We start from the raw sequence: 18,208 nt of genomic DNA, 5'->3' as shown, positions 1-18,208 counted from the left end.
CAGGGCTTCAATACATGCTAGGCAATATTCTACCACTAAGCTATACCTCCTGTCCTATACTATTGGTTCTTAATATTTTTTATAGGGATGGGATCTGCTTATATGGTTTGAATAAGAATGCCCCTTCCATAAGTGTTTGAAGCTTAGTCATCAGGGAGTGGCACTATTTGAGAGGGATTAAGAGAGGTGGCCTTGTTGGAGTAGGTTTGGCCATGTTAGAGGAAGTATGTCACTGGAGGTGAGGTTTCAAAAGCCTACAACAGGCCAGCATTCCTTTCTTTGCCTTCGGATCAGGGTCTGCTCAGCACCATGCCTGTCCAATTCCCATAATGATAATAATGGACTAAGCCTCTGAAACTCTAAACAAGCCCCCAATTAAATGCTTTTTTATGAGTTGCCTTGGACATGGTGTCTCTTAACAGCAATTGAACAGCAACTAAGACGCACAGGGATAAAAAGGTTTAAGCCAGTCATGGTGGTACACACTCAAGAGGCGGAGGCAAGTGGATTTCTGTAAATTTGAATCTAACCTGATCTATATAGCAAAATTTCAGGCCAGCCAGGACTCTATACTGAGTCCTTGTCTCCAAAAATAAAAGGGGGGTGCATTTAAGAGACTCTGGTGGACTGCTTGATTTGGGATCAGAGCAATGTGGAGGCAGGAGAGTTACCAGGTGTGCCTCAGAGTTGCCTACACATCTTGCAAGTTTGGTATGAGGACAGGAGGGTAAAGGGCTTACTGCTCGGATGGCCAGCCACACTTGGAGGTAGCAGAGCACGATGATGCTGAGTGGGAAGATGCAGCACGTGACCATGAGGACCATCATATAAGACTGAACCCCGGGGTACGAGGTACCGCTGAACACGTCTGGGCCACAGGATGTCTTCAGGCCATAAGGCCAGTACCTAAAGAGAAGGGCCAGCAGCCCATCCTAATTCAAGCTGGGGCAACCTGGAACCTCCCCAACTAGCCAGGGCACATGCCTGACTTGAGTCAGAGGGTTTTTTAAATTGAGAAGAAATTAACCAATTAGAAGTAAACAAGTCAATAGCATTTCATATCTACACAGTGTTGTACTTCTAGAATATTCTGATCATCTTAAAACTCTGTAGTAGGATTTTGGTAAATCCTTGTCCATTTATATTCTTCATGTCATCTTTTCTCTTTGTGACAAAATATGCATAGTATGAAATTTGCCATTATTACATTCAAGACTTTCCCAAGGTTGTGCAATTATCACTACTTAGTTCTAGAATATTTTCATAAGGAGGTGAAGAGGCTTCCTCTTTCTCTTCCTTTTTAGAAACCCTAAGAATGTCTGAATTTATTATGAGGCCAGTTTGTGCCAGGTCTGTAATGAAGGGGAATGCTCACTGGGTAACCATGGAAGTGAAATGAAATAATCCAGTCTAAGCCTCCCCCAGCACTAACACTAGGACATTCTTAATTACTGGTAATTGTTGTGGTTCTGGGGAAAGACAAGCTGTTAACAAGGCGTATTTCACAGAATGATGGAAGCTTCACAAAGAAAGAACATTCTCTGTCCAAATACCACAGGAACACACACTCAAGATTGTCATGTACAACAGTAAAATCAGTTGTCCATATCTCATTCCTCCCTGCTAAACATCTAAGTCATTGCCTCATCAGCTTTGAGTATTTCCCCCAAAGAATGAGTCTGGCAAGGATATATATGGCTTCCATGACCTCCTGTACCGTCTAAGAAACCTCTGAAGGTGGTGGGGTAAAATGTATGAGAAGTGCCTGGCACAGAGCTTTTAAGAGGGCCCTGAAATTTAAATGTACCCAGTGTTCACTTACACTATAGCCCTAGGATGGGCATTTTGAATATTCCTAGTCTTCTTGTGGGCTTCTTATACTCAAGATAAACATTTTCATGTCTAGGGAGTGAGCCTCAGGGCCTCTTTTGATGTCATAGGCAAATACATACATTCATGTGCGTGCCTCACTGAGACCCTGAGGAGAGTTTCTTCCTTTCTTCTTGTAAGCAAGGAGCCACACAGACCCAGAAATCAGAAGTGATTTCCTCAAAGATCACAGTCTGACCTTCCACACTTGGTCCTACAGGGGCTACCTTTCGAGTATCATTACACCCTTACCTGCTCCAACCAAAGATTGGTGGGGCCGTCCATATAGCAGCCCAGACCCAGGAGAAGACGATTCCCACAGTGGCCAGCTTAGCATCAAATCTCACATTGCCAAAGGGCTTGCAGACCACCAGCCATCTCTCCCAGGAAATGATGGCCAGGGACCAGAGGCCTGTGATTCCTACACGGAAGAAGAGATAGAACAGGCTTCAAGTCAAACAAAGGATTATTCATACTGCTTCCTCCTCCTGGCTGGCAGATTTTAAGACTCCTAGCTGCCACACCAAATCCTTGGAAATGTTTTTAAATCTAGAGTTCCATGGACCTCTTGGTGAATGGATATTTTGTTCAATTCATTTTTATGACATAGGTGTCTCACCTTCTTTCCCCTCCTCTTTTAGGCTCATCTGGTTTGCTTCCAAGCTAAAACCAGCAACTTGCCTTCTCCTCTGTCTTTCTACTCTTTCACCTTCCTTCTAACCATAGTTGCTTGTGCTCTGGAGCAGGATGTCCTAGTTCTCAGTTTAGTTACTGAGTCATAGAATCCTGAGACTGGTAACTTAGAACTCTCATAGCTCTCTCTCCTCAACTTCAGCCTGCACACTTCATCACTGAAAAGAAGGCAAGAAAGGGCTATGGTAGCTGGCTGACTTGCCCACAGGGACCCTGCAAACCCTTTTTGTTCCCTTGGTCTCTGAGACTGTCTTCCTCTGATGTCATTGATGAAATTCCTGGAAACACATGTCCATTCTGGCATGACCACACTGAGGTGTTATTGTTCCAAAGAAATAGAACATGTGATCCATACCCTTCCTGCTTATTTGCTGTTTCTTTGAGTGTTTGGGGACAGCGCAGATTCTCTTTAATTGGAGGGTGGCACAGGTTCTCACTCCATCTTATGCCCAAAGGTGTGTACACAAGCCTCAGGGACCCACAAACCAGGGTGGGAAAAAGCATCTTTCACTCACCTAACCTCTAAAGGACACTGTATTACCTTCTCGTATGAACTTGGCAGTATGAATAATACCCCTGACTCAGTCAGCTAGATATAAAAGTGACAGATATTCTCATATCACCTTACATTATTACTCGTTGTCATTTGACTGAATTTTTATTAGTAGTCAGATCAGATTCTTGTTGAAACACTTTAGTACAGAACACTGTTGCTAATGTTTTAGTGAAGAAGTTCAAAGAAGACTTATTTTTATTTTGAGTGTATGAGTGTTTCACCTGCATATATGCCCATGTATGCCTAGTGCATGTATGCCTAGTGCATGTGTGCCTAGTGCCCATGGAAGTCAGAAGAGGGTGATAAATACCTTGGAACTAGAGTTTAAAGTGGTTGTGAGCCTTCATATGGATGCTACATAACTGAACCCAGGTCCTCTGGAAGAGCAACTGATACTCTTAACCACTAAGACATCTCTCTAGCTCCATTTTAGTCCACAGTTTAGTACGTTTTGGTGTTGCTTTGTTTTTATGTTTTTTGTTTTTGTTTTGTTTTTGTTTTTGTTTTTGTTTTTTCACAGGGTTTCACTATGTAGCTCTGGCTGTCCTGGAATTCACTCTGTAGACCAGACTGCCCTTGAACTCAGAGTTCTGCCTGCCTCTGTCTCCTGAGTGCTGGGATTAAAAGTGTGTGCTACCTCTGCATTGGTCAGTTGCTGGCTGTACCTCCCAAGGAACCACCACACTAGGTTCAGGTCAGCAAGCACCTCTTGATCACGGTAACAGTGTTGGGTTTGGTGTCTGCAGACATGATGGATTCCCCAGGTAAGGCAATTGACCAACACAAATGCAGATGCTTGGAGCCAACTATCAGACTGAGCTCAGGAAACCTGGTGGGGGAGCTGGAGGAAGGAAGGAGCAGAGGCGGATTGCAACCCCATTGGAAGAACAACATAGGCTGGCATGATCACCCTCTTCTTCCAGAGTCCAAACCATCAACCAAGGAGTATACCTGGAGGGATCCATGGCTTCAGATACGTATGTAGCAGAGGATGGCTTTGCCTGACAGCAATGGGAGGGGAGACCCTTGTTGGTCCTGGGGAGGTGTGATGTCCCAGTGTGGGGGGATGCTGGAGCAGTAGGGTGGGAGAGTGTGGATGGGTGAGGGAGCACTCCCATTCAGGTAAAGGGGAGGACAATTGTGGGATGGGGAGTTGGTGGAGGGGGTAACCAGGAAGTGGGATATCATTTGAGATGTAAACAAATGGGATGATTGATAAAAAAATAAAATAATAAAGACATTAAATGCTCATATATTTTGCCACTGGAAGACCCATGAAAAGAGTATGCAAAGTGGATATTGAACTCGAGTTGGAAGAGGCGAGTCTGGTCTCAAAATGGAGGTAAAACCGCCGCCTGGTCGCCCCCAGCCTGACTGCAGCCGTCGCCGCCGGGGCGGGGGGGGGGCATGATCCAAAGGAACCAGAGCAGCTGAGGAATATGTTTATTGGTGGTCTGAGCTTTGAAACCACAGATGATAGCTTAAGAGAACATTTTGAGAAATGGGCACACTTACAGACTGTGTGGTAATGAGAGATTCCCAAACAAAACGTTCCAGAGGCTTTGGTTTTGTGACGTACTCTTGTGTTGAAGAGGTGGATGCTGCAATGTGTGCTCGGCCACACAAGGTTGATGGACGTGTGGTGGAACCAAAGAGAGCTGTTTCTAGAGAGGATTCTGTAAAGCCTGGTGCCCATTTAACGGTGAAGAAAATTTTTGTTGGTGGTATTAAAGAGGATACGGAAGAATATAACCTGAGAGACTGCTTTGAAAAGTGTGGCAAGACTGAAACCAGAGGTTATGGAAGACAGGCAGAGTGGGAAAAAGAGAGGATTTGCTTTTGTAACTTTTGATGATCATGACACAGCTGATAAAATTGTTGTTCAGAAATACCACACTATCAATGGACATAATTGTGAAGTGAAAAAGGCCCTTTCTAAACAAGAGATGCAGTCTGCTGGATCCCAGAGAGGCCATGGAGGTGGAGCTGGCAGCTTTATGGGTCATGGAGGAAGCTTTGGAGGTGGTGGAGGAAACTTTGGTCGTGGAGGAAACTTTGGTGGAAGAGATGGTGGAGGTGGTGACAGCAGAGGTAGTTGTGGAGGTGGTGATGGTGGATATAATGGATTTGGAGGTGATGGTGGCAACTATGGTGGTGGTCCTGGTTACAGTAGTAGAGGAGGTTTGGAGGTGGTGGACCAGGATATGGAAACCAGGGTGGTGGATATGGTGGTGGAGGAGGAGGCTATGATGGTTACAATGAAGGAGGAAATTTTGGTGGAGGTAACTATGGTGGTGGTGGAAACTATAATGACTTTGGAAATTATTGTGGACAGCAACAATCAAATTATGGACCCATGAAGGGGGGCAGTTTTGGTGGAAGAAGCTCAGGCAGTCCCTATGGTGGTGGCTATGGATCTGGAGGTGGAAGTGGTGGATATGGTAGCAGAAGGTTTTAAAATAAAACAGAAACAGCTACAGTTCTTAGCAGGAGAGAGAGCGAGGAGTTGTCAGGAAAGCTGCAGGTTACTTTGAGACAGTCGTCCCAAAAGCATTAGAGGAACTGTAAAAATCTGCCACAGAAGGAATGATGATCCATAGTCAGAAAAGTTACTGCAGCTTAAACAGGAAACCCTTCTTGTTCAGGACTGTCATAGCCACAGTTTGCAAAAAGTGCAGCTATTGATTAATGCAATGTAGTGTCAATTAGATGTACATTCCTGAGGTCTTTTATCTGTTGTAGCTTTTTCTTTTTCTTTTTCTTTTCATTACATCAGGTATATTGCCCTGTAAATTGTGGTAGTGGTACCAGGAATAAAAAATTAAGGAATTTAAAAAAAAAAAAGAGTATGCAAAGTGAAAACATCAGTCTTGGAAGAAAAAACATAGCATATCACTAAATGCATGAAATGTCTAGAACATATGGCTAGAGGCAGCCTAGAATGAAAACTGGGAAAACACCAAGTGACTGCTAACAGAGATGATTCCTCTTTCAACACTATTAAAATATTCTAAAATTGATTGTAGTGATTGTTGAACAACTTTGGATATAATAAACTCACTAAATTACAAAAAATAAAGTGTGTGCCACCATTGTTCAGCAATACTTATATTTCTTATGAAAGACTATGTCACTAATAGTTAAAACTTTGATAAATATTTTTTCAATGTCATTGATAACTTTGTAATGTTGTGGATTTAATTTTACGGATTTGTAAACATTCCTGAGGGTGAAGGCATCTGTGACACCAAAATATGCTGACTACTGGACATCTGAGTGAACCAAGAATATACTGTGAGTAGGACAAAGGCAAGCCTACCAGAGGCAGAGCCAGACATGAGGATGCCACTTAAGGCCATGTAACCACCAAGGCACACATCTATAACTGAAAGCACTTGGACCTGGGAGATAAATTTTGTTTACTTGATCTTTCCTGATTATTCTACCCCTATTCTTTTGGGATACAGCCTCCATACTCCCTCTGGTCTGAACTTTTATCTGCCAAATAGATGAGGAACAAGGAGAGACAAAAGTGAGGGAACCAAAAGCAAGGGCAGCTACTGATAGATAGATGTCTGCTGGGTATATAGCTAGGTAAGTGGGGTTCCAACCATGTCCATTTGTGGGTCTTCCACCCCCCAGTCTGGACCTCTCAAAGTATCTGCTTATAAGCATGACATTCAACGCCCCCCCTTTCATATATGTTCAACAAAGCCTGTCTTCCAGACTGGCTACTACTCCTGGACTCTCCTTGCCCAATTAGAGATAAGGTAAGAGAGAGGGTAACAGAGGCATTGTGTTGTCCCCATATGTTTACTGGGCCCTCTCCAGTACAGAACATAGCACACTGGTACTTCTTAGCCACTACTTTTTAGGGTTTGTGTGTGTGTGTGTGTGTGTGTGTGTGTAGCCATAGTGTATATATGGAGATTAGAGGACAATTTTCGAGAGTTGGTTCTCTTCTTCTAACATGTGGGTTCTAGAAATGAAACACAGCTCATCAGGTTTGGCAGCAAGCTTCTTTACCCACTGAACCATCTCATCAGCCCTTAGTTACCTAACCTAAGCAAACCATAGACAACCAGTATTAGTGATAGTTGTAAAGAAAAGTGTCTAGAATCTGGTCAATATCTCAAAAAGCTCTGGGAACTGTCTTTCTCTGAGAACAGCTCATCCAGTACGGTTAACCAGCCTGAGAGATAGGATGAAAACACATATATTCCTGAATTAGCTAGAAGTCTATCGAAGGTACCCTGAGCCTGTCTTCCATATGTTTCTGAAATTCTCTGGCTCAATATCTATCTCTTTTCATGTGAGTCCCAAGGCCCCAAACTGGGTACATACAATCAGAACCTGTCTTGATGTTGAACTCAAGCAAACTGAGTTGAATATGTGTGCTTAGATGGAAGTCTTCAAAATCCAGTTAACCTGTCCTCCAACCCTTGTGCTGACAGTGATCCAGCTTCTACTATGAGTATCTCCCTTCAGACTGTGTCTCATACATGAACACCATTTGTGAACCCCAGGGTTTGCAGTATGGTTTCCTTTCGGCATACCAGGTTGTGTTTCTTTCAACTTACCACACAATGAGACAATGTAGCCTTCAATGACACACAGAGGGTGTCCCAGAACGAAGTAGCCATAGATTTGGTTCACAACACTGATAGTGCTGGCAATAATGGTCTCTGCTAGGTCAGCAACTGCCAAGTTCACCAGAATCCAGTTCAGTGGATGGCGCAGCTTCTTGAATCTCATGGTGGCTGCCAGCACAAGTCCATTAGTGAAGACAGATGCAACGACCACAAGAATCATCCAGGTGCTGGTGAGGTGGTACACCCACCTGGGAGCAATGTGATAATTGGGGCCTTCAAAGGGACCTGGAGCCAAGAAGTACAAAATACAGGAGGAAGTGTACAAAGCTTTATGTTGCCGAATCAGAATCTTGACCTCACTTTTCCTTGCTCTATGTGAGCCTTCTACATAAAGCAATTAATGTGAGCCTTAATCCAGTAAGATGGCTGTCTTTATAAAAGGGGAACATTTGCCATTGCTGCCTTTTGCCAGAATAATTGGATAGGGTCACAAGCCCCAATCTCTATTACTCGATAAGGCTTCACAGCATTAGAAAGACACACACAAAGAGACCTGTGTTTGATAGAATTCTCCAGTCTATTCATTCAACAAAACAAAACAAAACAAACAAACAAAGAAACCAAAAAACAAAAAGCAAAAAAAAAAAAACAAAACAAAACCCATCACCCCCCCCCTAAAACCCACCAACCTCCCCTAAAATTCCCCAAACTCCCTAAAACAAAATAGCTCAAGAAAAGCAAGGCTGTTCTGGCTGTGTTCCCTGGGAAGGAAAATCTCACCCCCAGCACAATTGCATCCTGTGACTCCTCTGCTTCACTCTGTGTGCAGGTCCTATTTGTTTCTAAAAGAAAACCCTGCACAGCTTTCCAGGAAGCCCAAATATGAGATGTAAGAACAGGCCATTCATAACCTCAGACTCAGGGTCTTGGTCTCTATGCAGAAGGGAATAGTTTGAAGCAACAGGGATTGTAATAGACATGAGAACAGAGAAGCCTCAGACTGTAATGTAGCTCCCCTGAGAAAGCACTGCAGAATAACCGGAGCAGAAAAAGGAGAACTGGGTGGTATTTTGAACGTCTAGTTTATAGACAAGCAAAGAGGTTAGAGCAATTGAATGTCACAGATTCTAAACCAGAGCCCCTTCTAGAGAATAGACTTCAAACCAGGCAGAGCACTGACAAAGAGAAGTAAGTATCCAGGCCCAGGCAGCAATGACACAAGAGCGGCCTGTCCCTCCTGCCTGAACAAGATTCATAAAGAAATAAGAAAGAAAAAGGTATCAAAAGTCAGATCCTACATAAAAAAGTTGTAAGGAATACAGGAAAGAAAACAATTGGGTCATGGAAGCTGGACTTCTACAAATCTATCTTGTGTTCTAGATTTCCCTTCGGAACACTTATTATTATTAAAAATTTTAAATTTAATATTTCTTTATTTAATTTTTGGATAAATTATCTCTACTGAGCCCTGGAAGTGCTGGAACTTGCTATGTAGACCAGGCTGGCCTCAAAATCACAGAGATCTGCCTGCTTCTGTATCCTGATTGCTAGGATTAAAGGTATGAACCACTATGCTTGCCTCCTTTAGAACCTTATAACCAACATATTACATAACTATAAAATGTATTTTGAACAGGTTTTAGGTATGTAAACCTGGCTGGTCTGAAACTTGGTATGTAGACCAAGCTGTCCTTGAACTTATCCTGCCTCTGCATTTAAGTACTAAGATTACAAGCAAAGTGGCTTATGCCTGACCTAAAATTTAAACTTAAAATGTAATATCTGATTTCCAGGTGTGCTGGTGCATGTCTATCTTTTAAAAAATTAATTCTCTGTTAGCAAAACAAAACAAAACAAAAACAAACAAACAAAAACAAATGATCCTAAATGTACATTACATCCCAAGACAGGGACTGAAAGCACAGTGTCTCAACTACACAACTTAAGGACATACATCCTAAGTGTAAAAAGACATGTACAAATGTTAGGTATTTAGCAACCCTATTTAAAATATTTTAAAATATTTTATTTATGTGTGTAGGCATTATGCATCAGCAATTTGTGATTTCCCAAGAGATGCTTCTGAAAGCTGTCATCACTGAGACACGAGATTCCAGCTGGATGCTAGTCTAACAACTGAGAGAAAACTAAATAAGAACTTTAGCTTTGCTGGCTCTCAGTAAACTTCAAGACTGCTAATTCTTCTTTTTTAAGATTTATCCTCAGAGGATAGAGGTGTCAGATTCCCTGGAGCTAGATTAGAGACTCCAGTTCTGAGACACCTGATGTGGGTTCTGGGGTTTGAATTGGGATCCTCTGGAAGAGCAGTAAGTGCTCTCATTCAGTTCTTCAGCTCAAATAGCACTAATTCTGAAGGTCATTTCCTAGCTTCAATGCAGAGAACAACTCTGAGGTGTTGGTTGTGGTAACAGTTTCTTAGCTTACTGTTCAGGGACCTGAAGGCTGTTTATGCTGAAAGTTCTGTCTCTTTACTTTGGCCTGCAGGTGTCTGATAGCGTGACTGGAATGGGATGATATGGCTTGACTCATCTGTCTTCCACCTTACTGCGTTGACGTTTGAGCCAGAGTCTACTCCGTTCTGTGTATAGACCTGCAGCACCTGGATTTCTAGGACTAGCCAGTGTCTTAAGTAAAAAATAGAACATCTTTTGAGACCAAAGCTATAGCCAGGAGAAAATCTTCAGGCTAGACCAGTAAACAAAGAAGAGCTTGCCTCTCTTCCTCCATCTGCAGAGCAGCCTGACCTCTATTTCTATCAATGCTGAGTACTTTCTGCTCAAGTTGAGTGTTCTGCTTGAGTTGATGCCCCAATAAAGATTTACTTAGAAGTTCCTGACCCAGAACTTGCTCTTATTTCTATTACTTCTGCCAAAAGTTGCCTCTCATACCAGTCAGACTTTCAGATCAACTGTTAATTTACAGGAAAAAAGGTGATAAATAAAACAACTCAGAGTGGCAAGTTAAATCATATAGGCTAGTCATCAGCAATGTTTCAAGAGAGGGAAAGCCCAAAGGAAAGGAGTTACTTTTCTTTTAAAAAAAAAAAAAAGTGCAAGGGAAATGAACCATGTAGCAGTTGGGTTGGGGAAGTAGATACATGGTAGAGTGCATATATGAGGCACTAGGTTTGATCTAGATATCAACATGAATCTGTAAATTTCATTTGGGCCTTGATTCAAATCAACTTTAAAAAAAAGTATAAAACACTTTTTCTGGTTATAGTAGTACATGCCTGTAATCCCAGAACTCTGCAGTCTGAGGCAGGAGATCATGAATTCAAGGCCACCCTGGGCTGTAAATTCCAGGATGGCTTCAGAACCATAAGAAAACTCTGATTCAAAACAGAAACAAAAACAAAACAAATGAACAAACAAACAAGTATGAGATTGTCAATAGAACTCAGTGGCAATCTGAGTTTGGTCCATGGAACACACATTCTGGAAGGGAACTCACTACTCTCACAAGTTCTGATCTCTATGTGGATGTTGTGTATGCATTATCTGATAAATAACTAGATTTGAATGGAAAACAAAAACAAAACATGACCTTTTGACACAAAGTCTTGAGAGCTATGTAGCCAAGAACTTGAGCTATATAGTTTTGGCTGGACAGGAACTTGCTATGTAGAACAAATTGGCCTCAAAATCAAAGAGATCCACCTATCTCTGCCTCACAAGTTCTAGAACTAAAGGTATATACCTGGTTAATTTACTTTTTTGACACAGGGTTTCATGTACGACAGACTGCCCTTAAACTCTGTATGTGCCTTGAACTTCTGATCTTTCTGTTTCTATCTCCTAGGTGCTGGAAATACAAGCATCTGCTACCATGACCAGTTGAAAGTAAGGTCTTTCTAATATCAACTAAGATAATGCATACAGTCCAGGAAACATTGTTGAATTTTTAGTATTAGGATGACATCATAGTTATGTTTTATAGAGCCCTATCATCTTAGAGGGAAGAGACTGGGAGGAGTGGAGAGAGGGGAATGTATGAGTGAAGAATAAATAAAAAATTAAATTTTAAATAAAGAAGGATATAATGTGTTAGATTTATGTCTAAGAATCAGGAATCAGGAGGAACTAGTGAGATGGCTTAGTAGGTAAAGGTGCTTGTTGCCAAGCTTGATGTTTGATCCTGGGTCCCACATAGTAGAAAGAGAGAACTGACTGCTCCAAGTTATCCTCGGACCTCTACACATATGTCCCCAAGTTGTCCTCCGATGTCTATATGCAACTCTCTCTCTGTCTCTATCTTATCTTATCTTATCTTATCTTATTCTTTCTTTTTCTTTCTTTCTTTCTTTCTTTCTTTCTTTCTTTCTTTCTTTCTTCTTTCTTTCTTTCTTTCTTTCTTTCTTTCTTTCTTCCTTCCTTCATTCATTCCTCCTTTCCTTCCTTCCTTCCTTCCTTTCTTTCTTTCTTTCTTTCTTTCTTTCTTTCTATCATCTATCTATCTATCTATCTATCTATCTATCTATCTATCTATCTTCATTCTCTCTTGTCTTTCAGAAGATCCAACAAGCAGCTCAAAGAGTCAGATGCAGATATTTGCACCCAACCAATGGACAGAAGCTTCTGACCCCTGTTGTTGAATTAGGGAAGACTGAAAGAAGCTGAGAAGGAGGGTAACCCTGTAGGAGGACCAGCAGTCTCAATTAACCTAGACCCCTGAGATCTCTCTAACACTGGACCACCAAACAGACAGCATACACCAGCAGATATGAGACCCCAAACACATATACAGAAGAGGACTTCCGGGTCTGTGTTCAGTGAGAGATGATGCACCTAACCCTCAAGAGACTAGAGGCCCCAGGGAGTTTAGAGGTCAGGTGGGGTGGGCGGTGGGTGGTAGGTGGTGGGGACAATCCTTGTGGAGATGGGGGGCAGGGAGGAGATATGGGATGTGAAACGATTGGTGGGTGGACTGGGAGGGGAATAAAATCTGGAGTGTAAATAAATAAATAAATAAATAAAATATTTTAAAAAACAATTTTTAAAATAAAAATAATCAGGAAGAAAGGGGTTGGAAGAATCACAGATGAAATAAGATAAAACCTATGGAAGTTATGGTTTTATAAGGACCTGAGTTCATGATACTCTTCCATAACTTTGACATTTGAAGCTTTGCACAAAACAAACCCCCTGGCATCAAAAAACAGAGGTGTTGTGTCTCATTGAAGGCACAGGTGCCAAAACCATCCTGTGGAGGTGAAGTACAGAAAGTTTGTGCTTTCTAGCTAGTTTGGCCTGAGATCCCTGTTCCTACAGCAGTGGCTCCGGCAATGCTAGGTTGTTGCCAACCCCAGGTTCTAGGGAAGCTTTAAGGAGAGACCTGGCCTGCTTATTGAACCTCTAGTGCACCTGTTGCTCACCTTTGGTGCTGTTGCTGTTGGTATAGGTGAAGATGCTTGCATGGGTGCTATCCTCATAGTGGTCCAGTGTCTGTTCACCTGTAAGCCTTTGGGCCATGGCTGTAGAAAACTGTCTCTGGAACCTGTCAGACTTGGCACATTGCCTATGGGGTTACAGGACTTTATATCAGCCTGCAGGATCAGCCCAGGCCTCCTTACCTTAAAGGCCCCCAAACCCTTCACCATCTGATCTCTTAATTGGGCCCAGGACTTAGATCATCCCCTCCTACCCTCACTTCCATGTTTCTGAGTCCAATCCACAGGGGTGGCTCAGGGCCATTTGCCTGCACACACACCACTGTTCCCATTCCTGGCTTGCAGTAGGGCTTGTGGAAGCCACTGTAGCTCTTGCTTGTTTACAAGGGCTTATTTACAAAGATTTGTGTTCCATTTCTTTCTACTACTATGGATCAGGAAAATGGGGTTTGTGGACCAGAGTGTGAGTAGGGAAGCAGCTCAGAGTTCCAGTCTACTTCCTTTCTCTGACTCTGCTGAAAGCAGCTCCTGGAAACCTTTCAAGCAGACATCTGGAACACAACTGTGTAGCAGTTTATTGGTGGGCCCCAAGAGTACATTGTGTGTTAGCAGGATTGCTCCCATGGAAAAGCGGGTAGGAGCTGACTGCCTCTCTCAGCTTCAGCCTTCTTTATCCTCCATCTCTGCCAGCTGCAACTCTTATTGTCACTAGGAGCCCATGTAGGTCTTCCCAGAAGCATGGCACAGTACTTGAAGGTGCTCACATGTGCTTCCCTTTTGCCTGTTCAAGTGCACAATATGTCCTTGGACTTTAGCTGGCTGCTGCCTGCTTCTTGACATTGTCTAGACAGGGTGCCACACTGTCCTCCTCTGCTCATAACAGCGTGGCTGCTGCTGGCTTCACAATTAGTAGGAGACACTAATTACTTGAACATGACCACTTCCAAGCAAAGACTCCTGCTTTCTTACTGTGGCATCCTCAGGAAGCAATCCTCTCTTAAGTTTCCCACTAGCTCCTCTCTACTTGGTCCTGGAATCCAGCTGCCTTGAGGAATATCTCCTTTGAGTTAGCTTCTTGGGCTCAGTAAAGACTCATGGGCTGATGGAATTAATGTGTTCACCCTCTGTGCTATCATTCTACAGTACCATTCTACTCTTGACCCTACCCTTAACCTGGGAGCTAGGTAGAACCTTTGTAGCTACCCATCCCAAGAATTGCTCTTGGAATTAATTGATGTAACCATGTAAAAACCAAGCTTAGAGGCTCTGTGTGTAACTTAATTCTGGTCACAGTCTTGCCCAGCAGCAGCCCAGAAAGCATGTTTCTAGACAGAACTCACACCAAAAGCCACTTAGATATGATTCTATGATGTCAAGTATAAAGAGAAGGCAAATCCATTGAGACAGAAAGTAGATAAGTTATTACTAGTACATTAGAGGAAGGGAGATGAGAGTAACTTTTTTAGGTCATTTAATCTTTATTTCTAAGTTCCTAGAGTGGGGCAAATTGATGATATCTTTTCAATTAAATAGCATTTGTGATACAGGATTTCAAAAGTATTCATTTATATTATTGAAAAATTTATTAGGAAGCCCAGAACATATGCACCAGAGTCCTAATCATTTAAGAGATGTATGGAAAGTTACCCTAAACATTGCTCTGCATGATTTAATTTGTGTTACTCATGATAAATCTTTGATTAAGACTTTTTAGTAGTGTGTATTGATTTATATATTAGAGGGACTGGTTATACTATGTCAGCATGGGCACTTCTCAAATCCAACCTCTTTTGTCTACCCATCTCCTTTCCCAATATCTAGAATATTTTTAAAGACTTATTATTTTTATTTTTTTCTCAATGTACTATTTTTATTAATTATTTGGGAATTTCATACAGTGAACCCTGATCATTTGATTCCCATTCCTCTCAGGTCTGCCCTTCCACCCTTGCGCCTCCTCCAAAAGCCTACCTAGTCCAATTTGTGCTGTCCATATACTCATTGGAGCATGGTCAGACTCCCAGTGGCCAGCTTCTTAAAGAAAACTGTCCTCCCCACTTATCAGCATCACAAGAAGTCATCAAACTGTGAAGAATTACACTTTAGCATCATTATCACAGTTTTTAAGGACCCTCTGATAGCTTCCTGTCTGGATTACTTCTTTTTGGGGGCTCAAGAGGCATTGTTACAGAAACCTTCAATGTCTCTTATTCTAAGTTATGAGTCTACAGTCATTGAAACCACGGCAAAAGAAGCTTCTTTGTGTGTAGCAGTCTGCAGCAGCATGGATCACAGAGTGCCACATGTTTTCTGGCAGCCAAATGGATCACAAGATCCCAGGACTATGGGCCCAGGTTCCATTCCAAGCACTTACAATGTGGATGTCACTTGTCTGTCACTCTAGTTCCAGGGGATCTAATGCCCTCTTCTGGCCCTTTTGGGCTCTGCATGCATGTGGTTCACAAATACTTGAGAGCAAAACACTCATACACATAAAATAAAAATAAATATTTAAAAAAATGTTAAATTACATGTGTGTGGGGGGAGACGGTACATGCCATGGCATGTGTGTGGAGGACAAGAGAACAACTTGTGGTAGTCAATTCTTTCTTTCTACCATGTGGGTCTCAGGGATGTTGGTGTCTTTATCTGCTGAGACGTTTTGCCAGCTGGAACATGATTCTCTAATGGGTACTGGGAATCCCTTGAGGGTGAAGTAAGTGTTCTAGAACTAGATAGAGATGTGGAACCACTGTGTAAAACAGTTTAGCAGCAAGAAATGGGGGAAGGTTGTGAAATGGTTTCAAACTTGTTATATAGCTAAAGATGACTTTGAACTCTGGATTCCCCTCTCTCTACCCATCAAATACAGAGATTATAATCACAGTACCTAGTTTATGTGGCTCCAGAGATTGAACCCAGGGCTTCATGCATGCCAAGCAAGGACCCTATTAACTGATCCAGCTTCTTTCTGAAAAATTTTAAACATGGAATTATCGTGTGATCTAAAAGACTTGAAAATAGGGGTTTCAAAGAAAAACTTGTACCACTATCTTGACAGCAGCCATATTCCTTACTGAGATGAGGTGGGTATCAGTCTATTGTGCAGCAACAGATGAATGACTAAACAAAACATGGCATACCCATTACTCAGCTTTAAAAGGGAAGAAAATTCTGATACATGCAGCAACATGAATAGCCATGAGGATATGAAGCCCCATGAAATGAATCAGGCATTAAAAGACAAATACTTGAGTTCTAGGAGGTCCTTAGAGTAGCCAGATTTGTAGCAGGTAGGCTGGTGATTAGCAGGAGCTAGAGGACACGGCAGTTGGTGTTTCATGGGTACAACTTGTCCAAAATGAACAAATTTTAGAGTTGGAAGTACTGACAGCTTCCCAGAATAAAGATCATGCTTAGTCCCACTGGACTGTCCATTTGAAAATGGCTAGGGTGGTAGACTTTTAAAATGTCAAAGGAAATTATCAAATGGTTCCTTGTTCTCTAGCAAAATCAGCTACTGGCTGTTGCTGATAAAGTCCTTGACCTGCCAGATGAAGTTGAGAGGAGCTGAATGAAGGTGACAGGCAGCTTCCAGAACTCCTAATAAGCAATCCTTTATAAAGTCATTTAGAAATAGATTAGAGATAAGTGTGACATCTAATCTTCCAGGCTTCCAGGATGCCAGCTGGTACAATGATGGCAAATGATGCTGGGATGAGGCAGAAAAAAGGATGCTGACATCGGAGTCCTTTCTCTCTCCACCCTCACCATTGCCCTTGTTCTGCTACACTCCCATTTTCTCTCCTCCTTCACCCTTTACTTCCATTTCCAAGGCCCCTCTCCTTCTACCCACCCTCTTTCTGGAGCTCCAGGGAGCTGTCATTAGATCTGGGGAGCTCACATGTCCTCACACATGTTTGGGTATTTTCTAAGGTAGTAATCCGCTTTAAGCTAAATCAAGACTTGATCTTCTGTTAGCCCTAATCATCAATTAGCACTCAACAGTACAGGAACTCCAAGACTTAGAACTCAATACCTTATTCCACCTCCTCTTTCCCCTCCCACTTCTAAACTCCTTCCCTAGGGTTTTGAAGCACTACAGTGAGATGCCATAAGTATAATATTGGACAAGGGCAGGCAGGGCAAAACTGAGAGATAGCTCTGGAGCTCAGGAGAGGTAGAAGTTCTCCCAGACACCAGCTCTTCTGCATGTAGATAGTGCTTCACCTTCTCAAGGAGAACTTATTAGGAATTTTGAGGGCTTCCAGACACTTTCTTTCATTCCGCTTTTAGACTCATTCTATTAGGACTTTTATTATATAAGTCTTTTATTAGGACTTTTGGTGAATGCCTGTCCCCTCATTCAACTCTCAAGTCCATCAATAAGACCAACTACAAGACAAGGAATCATTGATCTTTTGCCTTTGACATCTTCAAAATAGTGATAAAACACATAAAAAAATCTTGGGAGGAAAATAGAGGGACAAGAAGAGGTCAATGGCTCAAATTTGCGCATGTTTTAAAAAAATCATTTACTTTCATTTTCTGTGTATGTTTGCCTACATGTATGCATGTATGTGGATCAAATGTATGCCCAGTGCCTATGGAGGCCAGAAGAGAGCATCAGACCCCCTGAAACTGAAGTTAGAGGTGTTGTAAGCTATCTTGTGAGTGCTGGTCAATGAACCAGGGTTCCCTGAAAGAGCAGCGAGTGTTCTTAACCACTGAGTCATCTCTCCAGCCCCACTGTACACATTTTTCAAGGAGACTGTTATAAACAACTTTATTCCAGCCAATTTGGATGGTAAAATAGACAAACTCTTAGAAAACACAGCTTACCAAAATCAGAAGATCTCTATATCTACCAGAAATATCTAGCCCATAATTCCAACTTGCTCCTTCCCCACACAAAAAAAAGGTAACAACCTTTCTTACTCAGGCTGAAGTTGAAATGGATATTGAGGCTTGGGTGGAACTTATACATACTGGGCAAGCATTCTACTACAAAGCTACACCCTTGGACTTCATGACAAATTAATGGAGTTGGTTTTCTTTTTACACTTTTATGTGGGTTTCAAGGTATGC

General features: G+C 42.2%; 1 protein-coding gene and 1 pseudogene across 1 annotated transcript in view, besides 6 other annotated features; one reads left to right on the top strand and one right to left on the bottom strand.

Annotated features, from left to right (window-relative positions):
• The window catches only part of Opn1mw (opsin 1 (cone pigments), medium-wave-sensitive (color blindness, deutan)), a 23,291-nt gene extending 10,048 nt beyond the window's left edge, over positions 1 to 13,243 (bottom strand). Inside the window, exons 1-4 of the mRNA NM_008106.2 lie at positions 13,106 to 13,243; positions 7,699 to 7,995; positions 2,122 to 2,290; positions 741 to 906 (exon numbers count right to left, since the gene is read on the bottom strand). Coding sequence (NP_032132.1) covers positions 741 to 906; positions 2,122 to 2,290; positions 7,699 to 7,995; positions 13,106 to 13,202 — 729 coding nt within the window. The 5' untranslated portion in view covers positions 13,203 to 13,243. The remainder of the gene's footprint in view (positions 1 to 740; positions 907 to 2,121; positions 2,291 to 7,698; positions 7,996 to 13,105) is intronic.
• On the top strand, positions 4,455 to 5,950 carry Gm6758 (annotated as a pseudogene).
• Positions 13,198 to 13,491: a promoter, noted in NCBI's record as "fragment from mMU0.3 construct". NCBI's record gives its function as "drives Opn1mw expression" and the evidence as "EXISTENCE:reporter gene assay evidence [ECO:0000049][PMID:24058409]".
• Positions 13,198 to 18,208: a biological region, named in NCBI's record as "green (M) opsin gene upstream regulatory region". NCBI's record gives its function as "regulatory_interactions: Opn1mw".
• Positions 13,203 to 18,208: a transcriptional cis regulatory region, noted in NCBI's record as "includes the Opn1mw promoter and conserved LCR-like region". NCBI's record gives its function as "cone cell-specific expression of Opn1mw" and the evidence as "EXISTENCE:transgenic organism evidence [ECO:0001131][PMID:14691152, PMID:19797210]".
• Positions 17,044 to 17,084: a protein binding site, noted in NCBI's record as "GTF2IRD1-binding site". NCBI's record gives the evidence for it as "EXISTENCE:yeast one-hybrid evidence [ECO:0000066][PMID:25392503]".
• Positions 17,084 to 17,119: a conserved region, noted in NCBI's record as "conserved region; highly conserved LCR core region". NCBI's record gives the evidence for it as "EXISTENCE:sequence alignment evidence [ECO:0000200][PMID:10903837]".
• Positions 17,084 to 17,120: a protein binding site, noted in NCBI's record as "Chx10-binding site detected by in vitro but not by in vivo binding assays". NCBI's record gives the evidence for it as "DESCRIPTION:protein binding evidence [ECO:0000024][PMID:16236706]".

Source organism: Mus musculus, chromosome X (assembly GCF_000001635.26).
Source record: "Mus musculus strain C57BL/6J chromosome X, GRCm38.p6 C57BL/6J".
In the NCBI taxonomy this organism is placed as follows: Eukaryota; Metazoa; Chordata; class Mammalia; order Rodentia; family Muridae; genus Mus; species Mus musculus.
The sequence above is the reverse complement of the archived record's forward strand: the minus strand, read 5'-3'. Positions and strand labels throughout refer to the sequence as shown.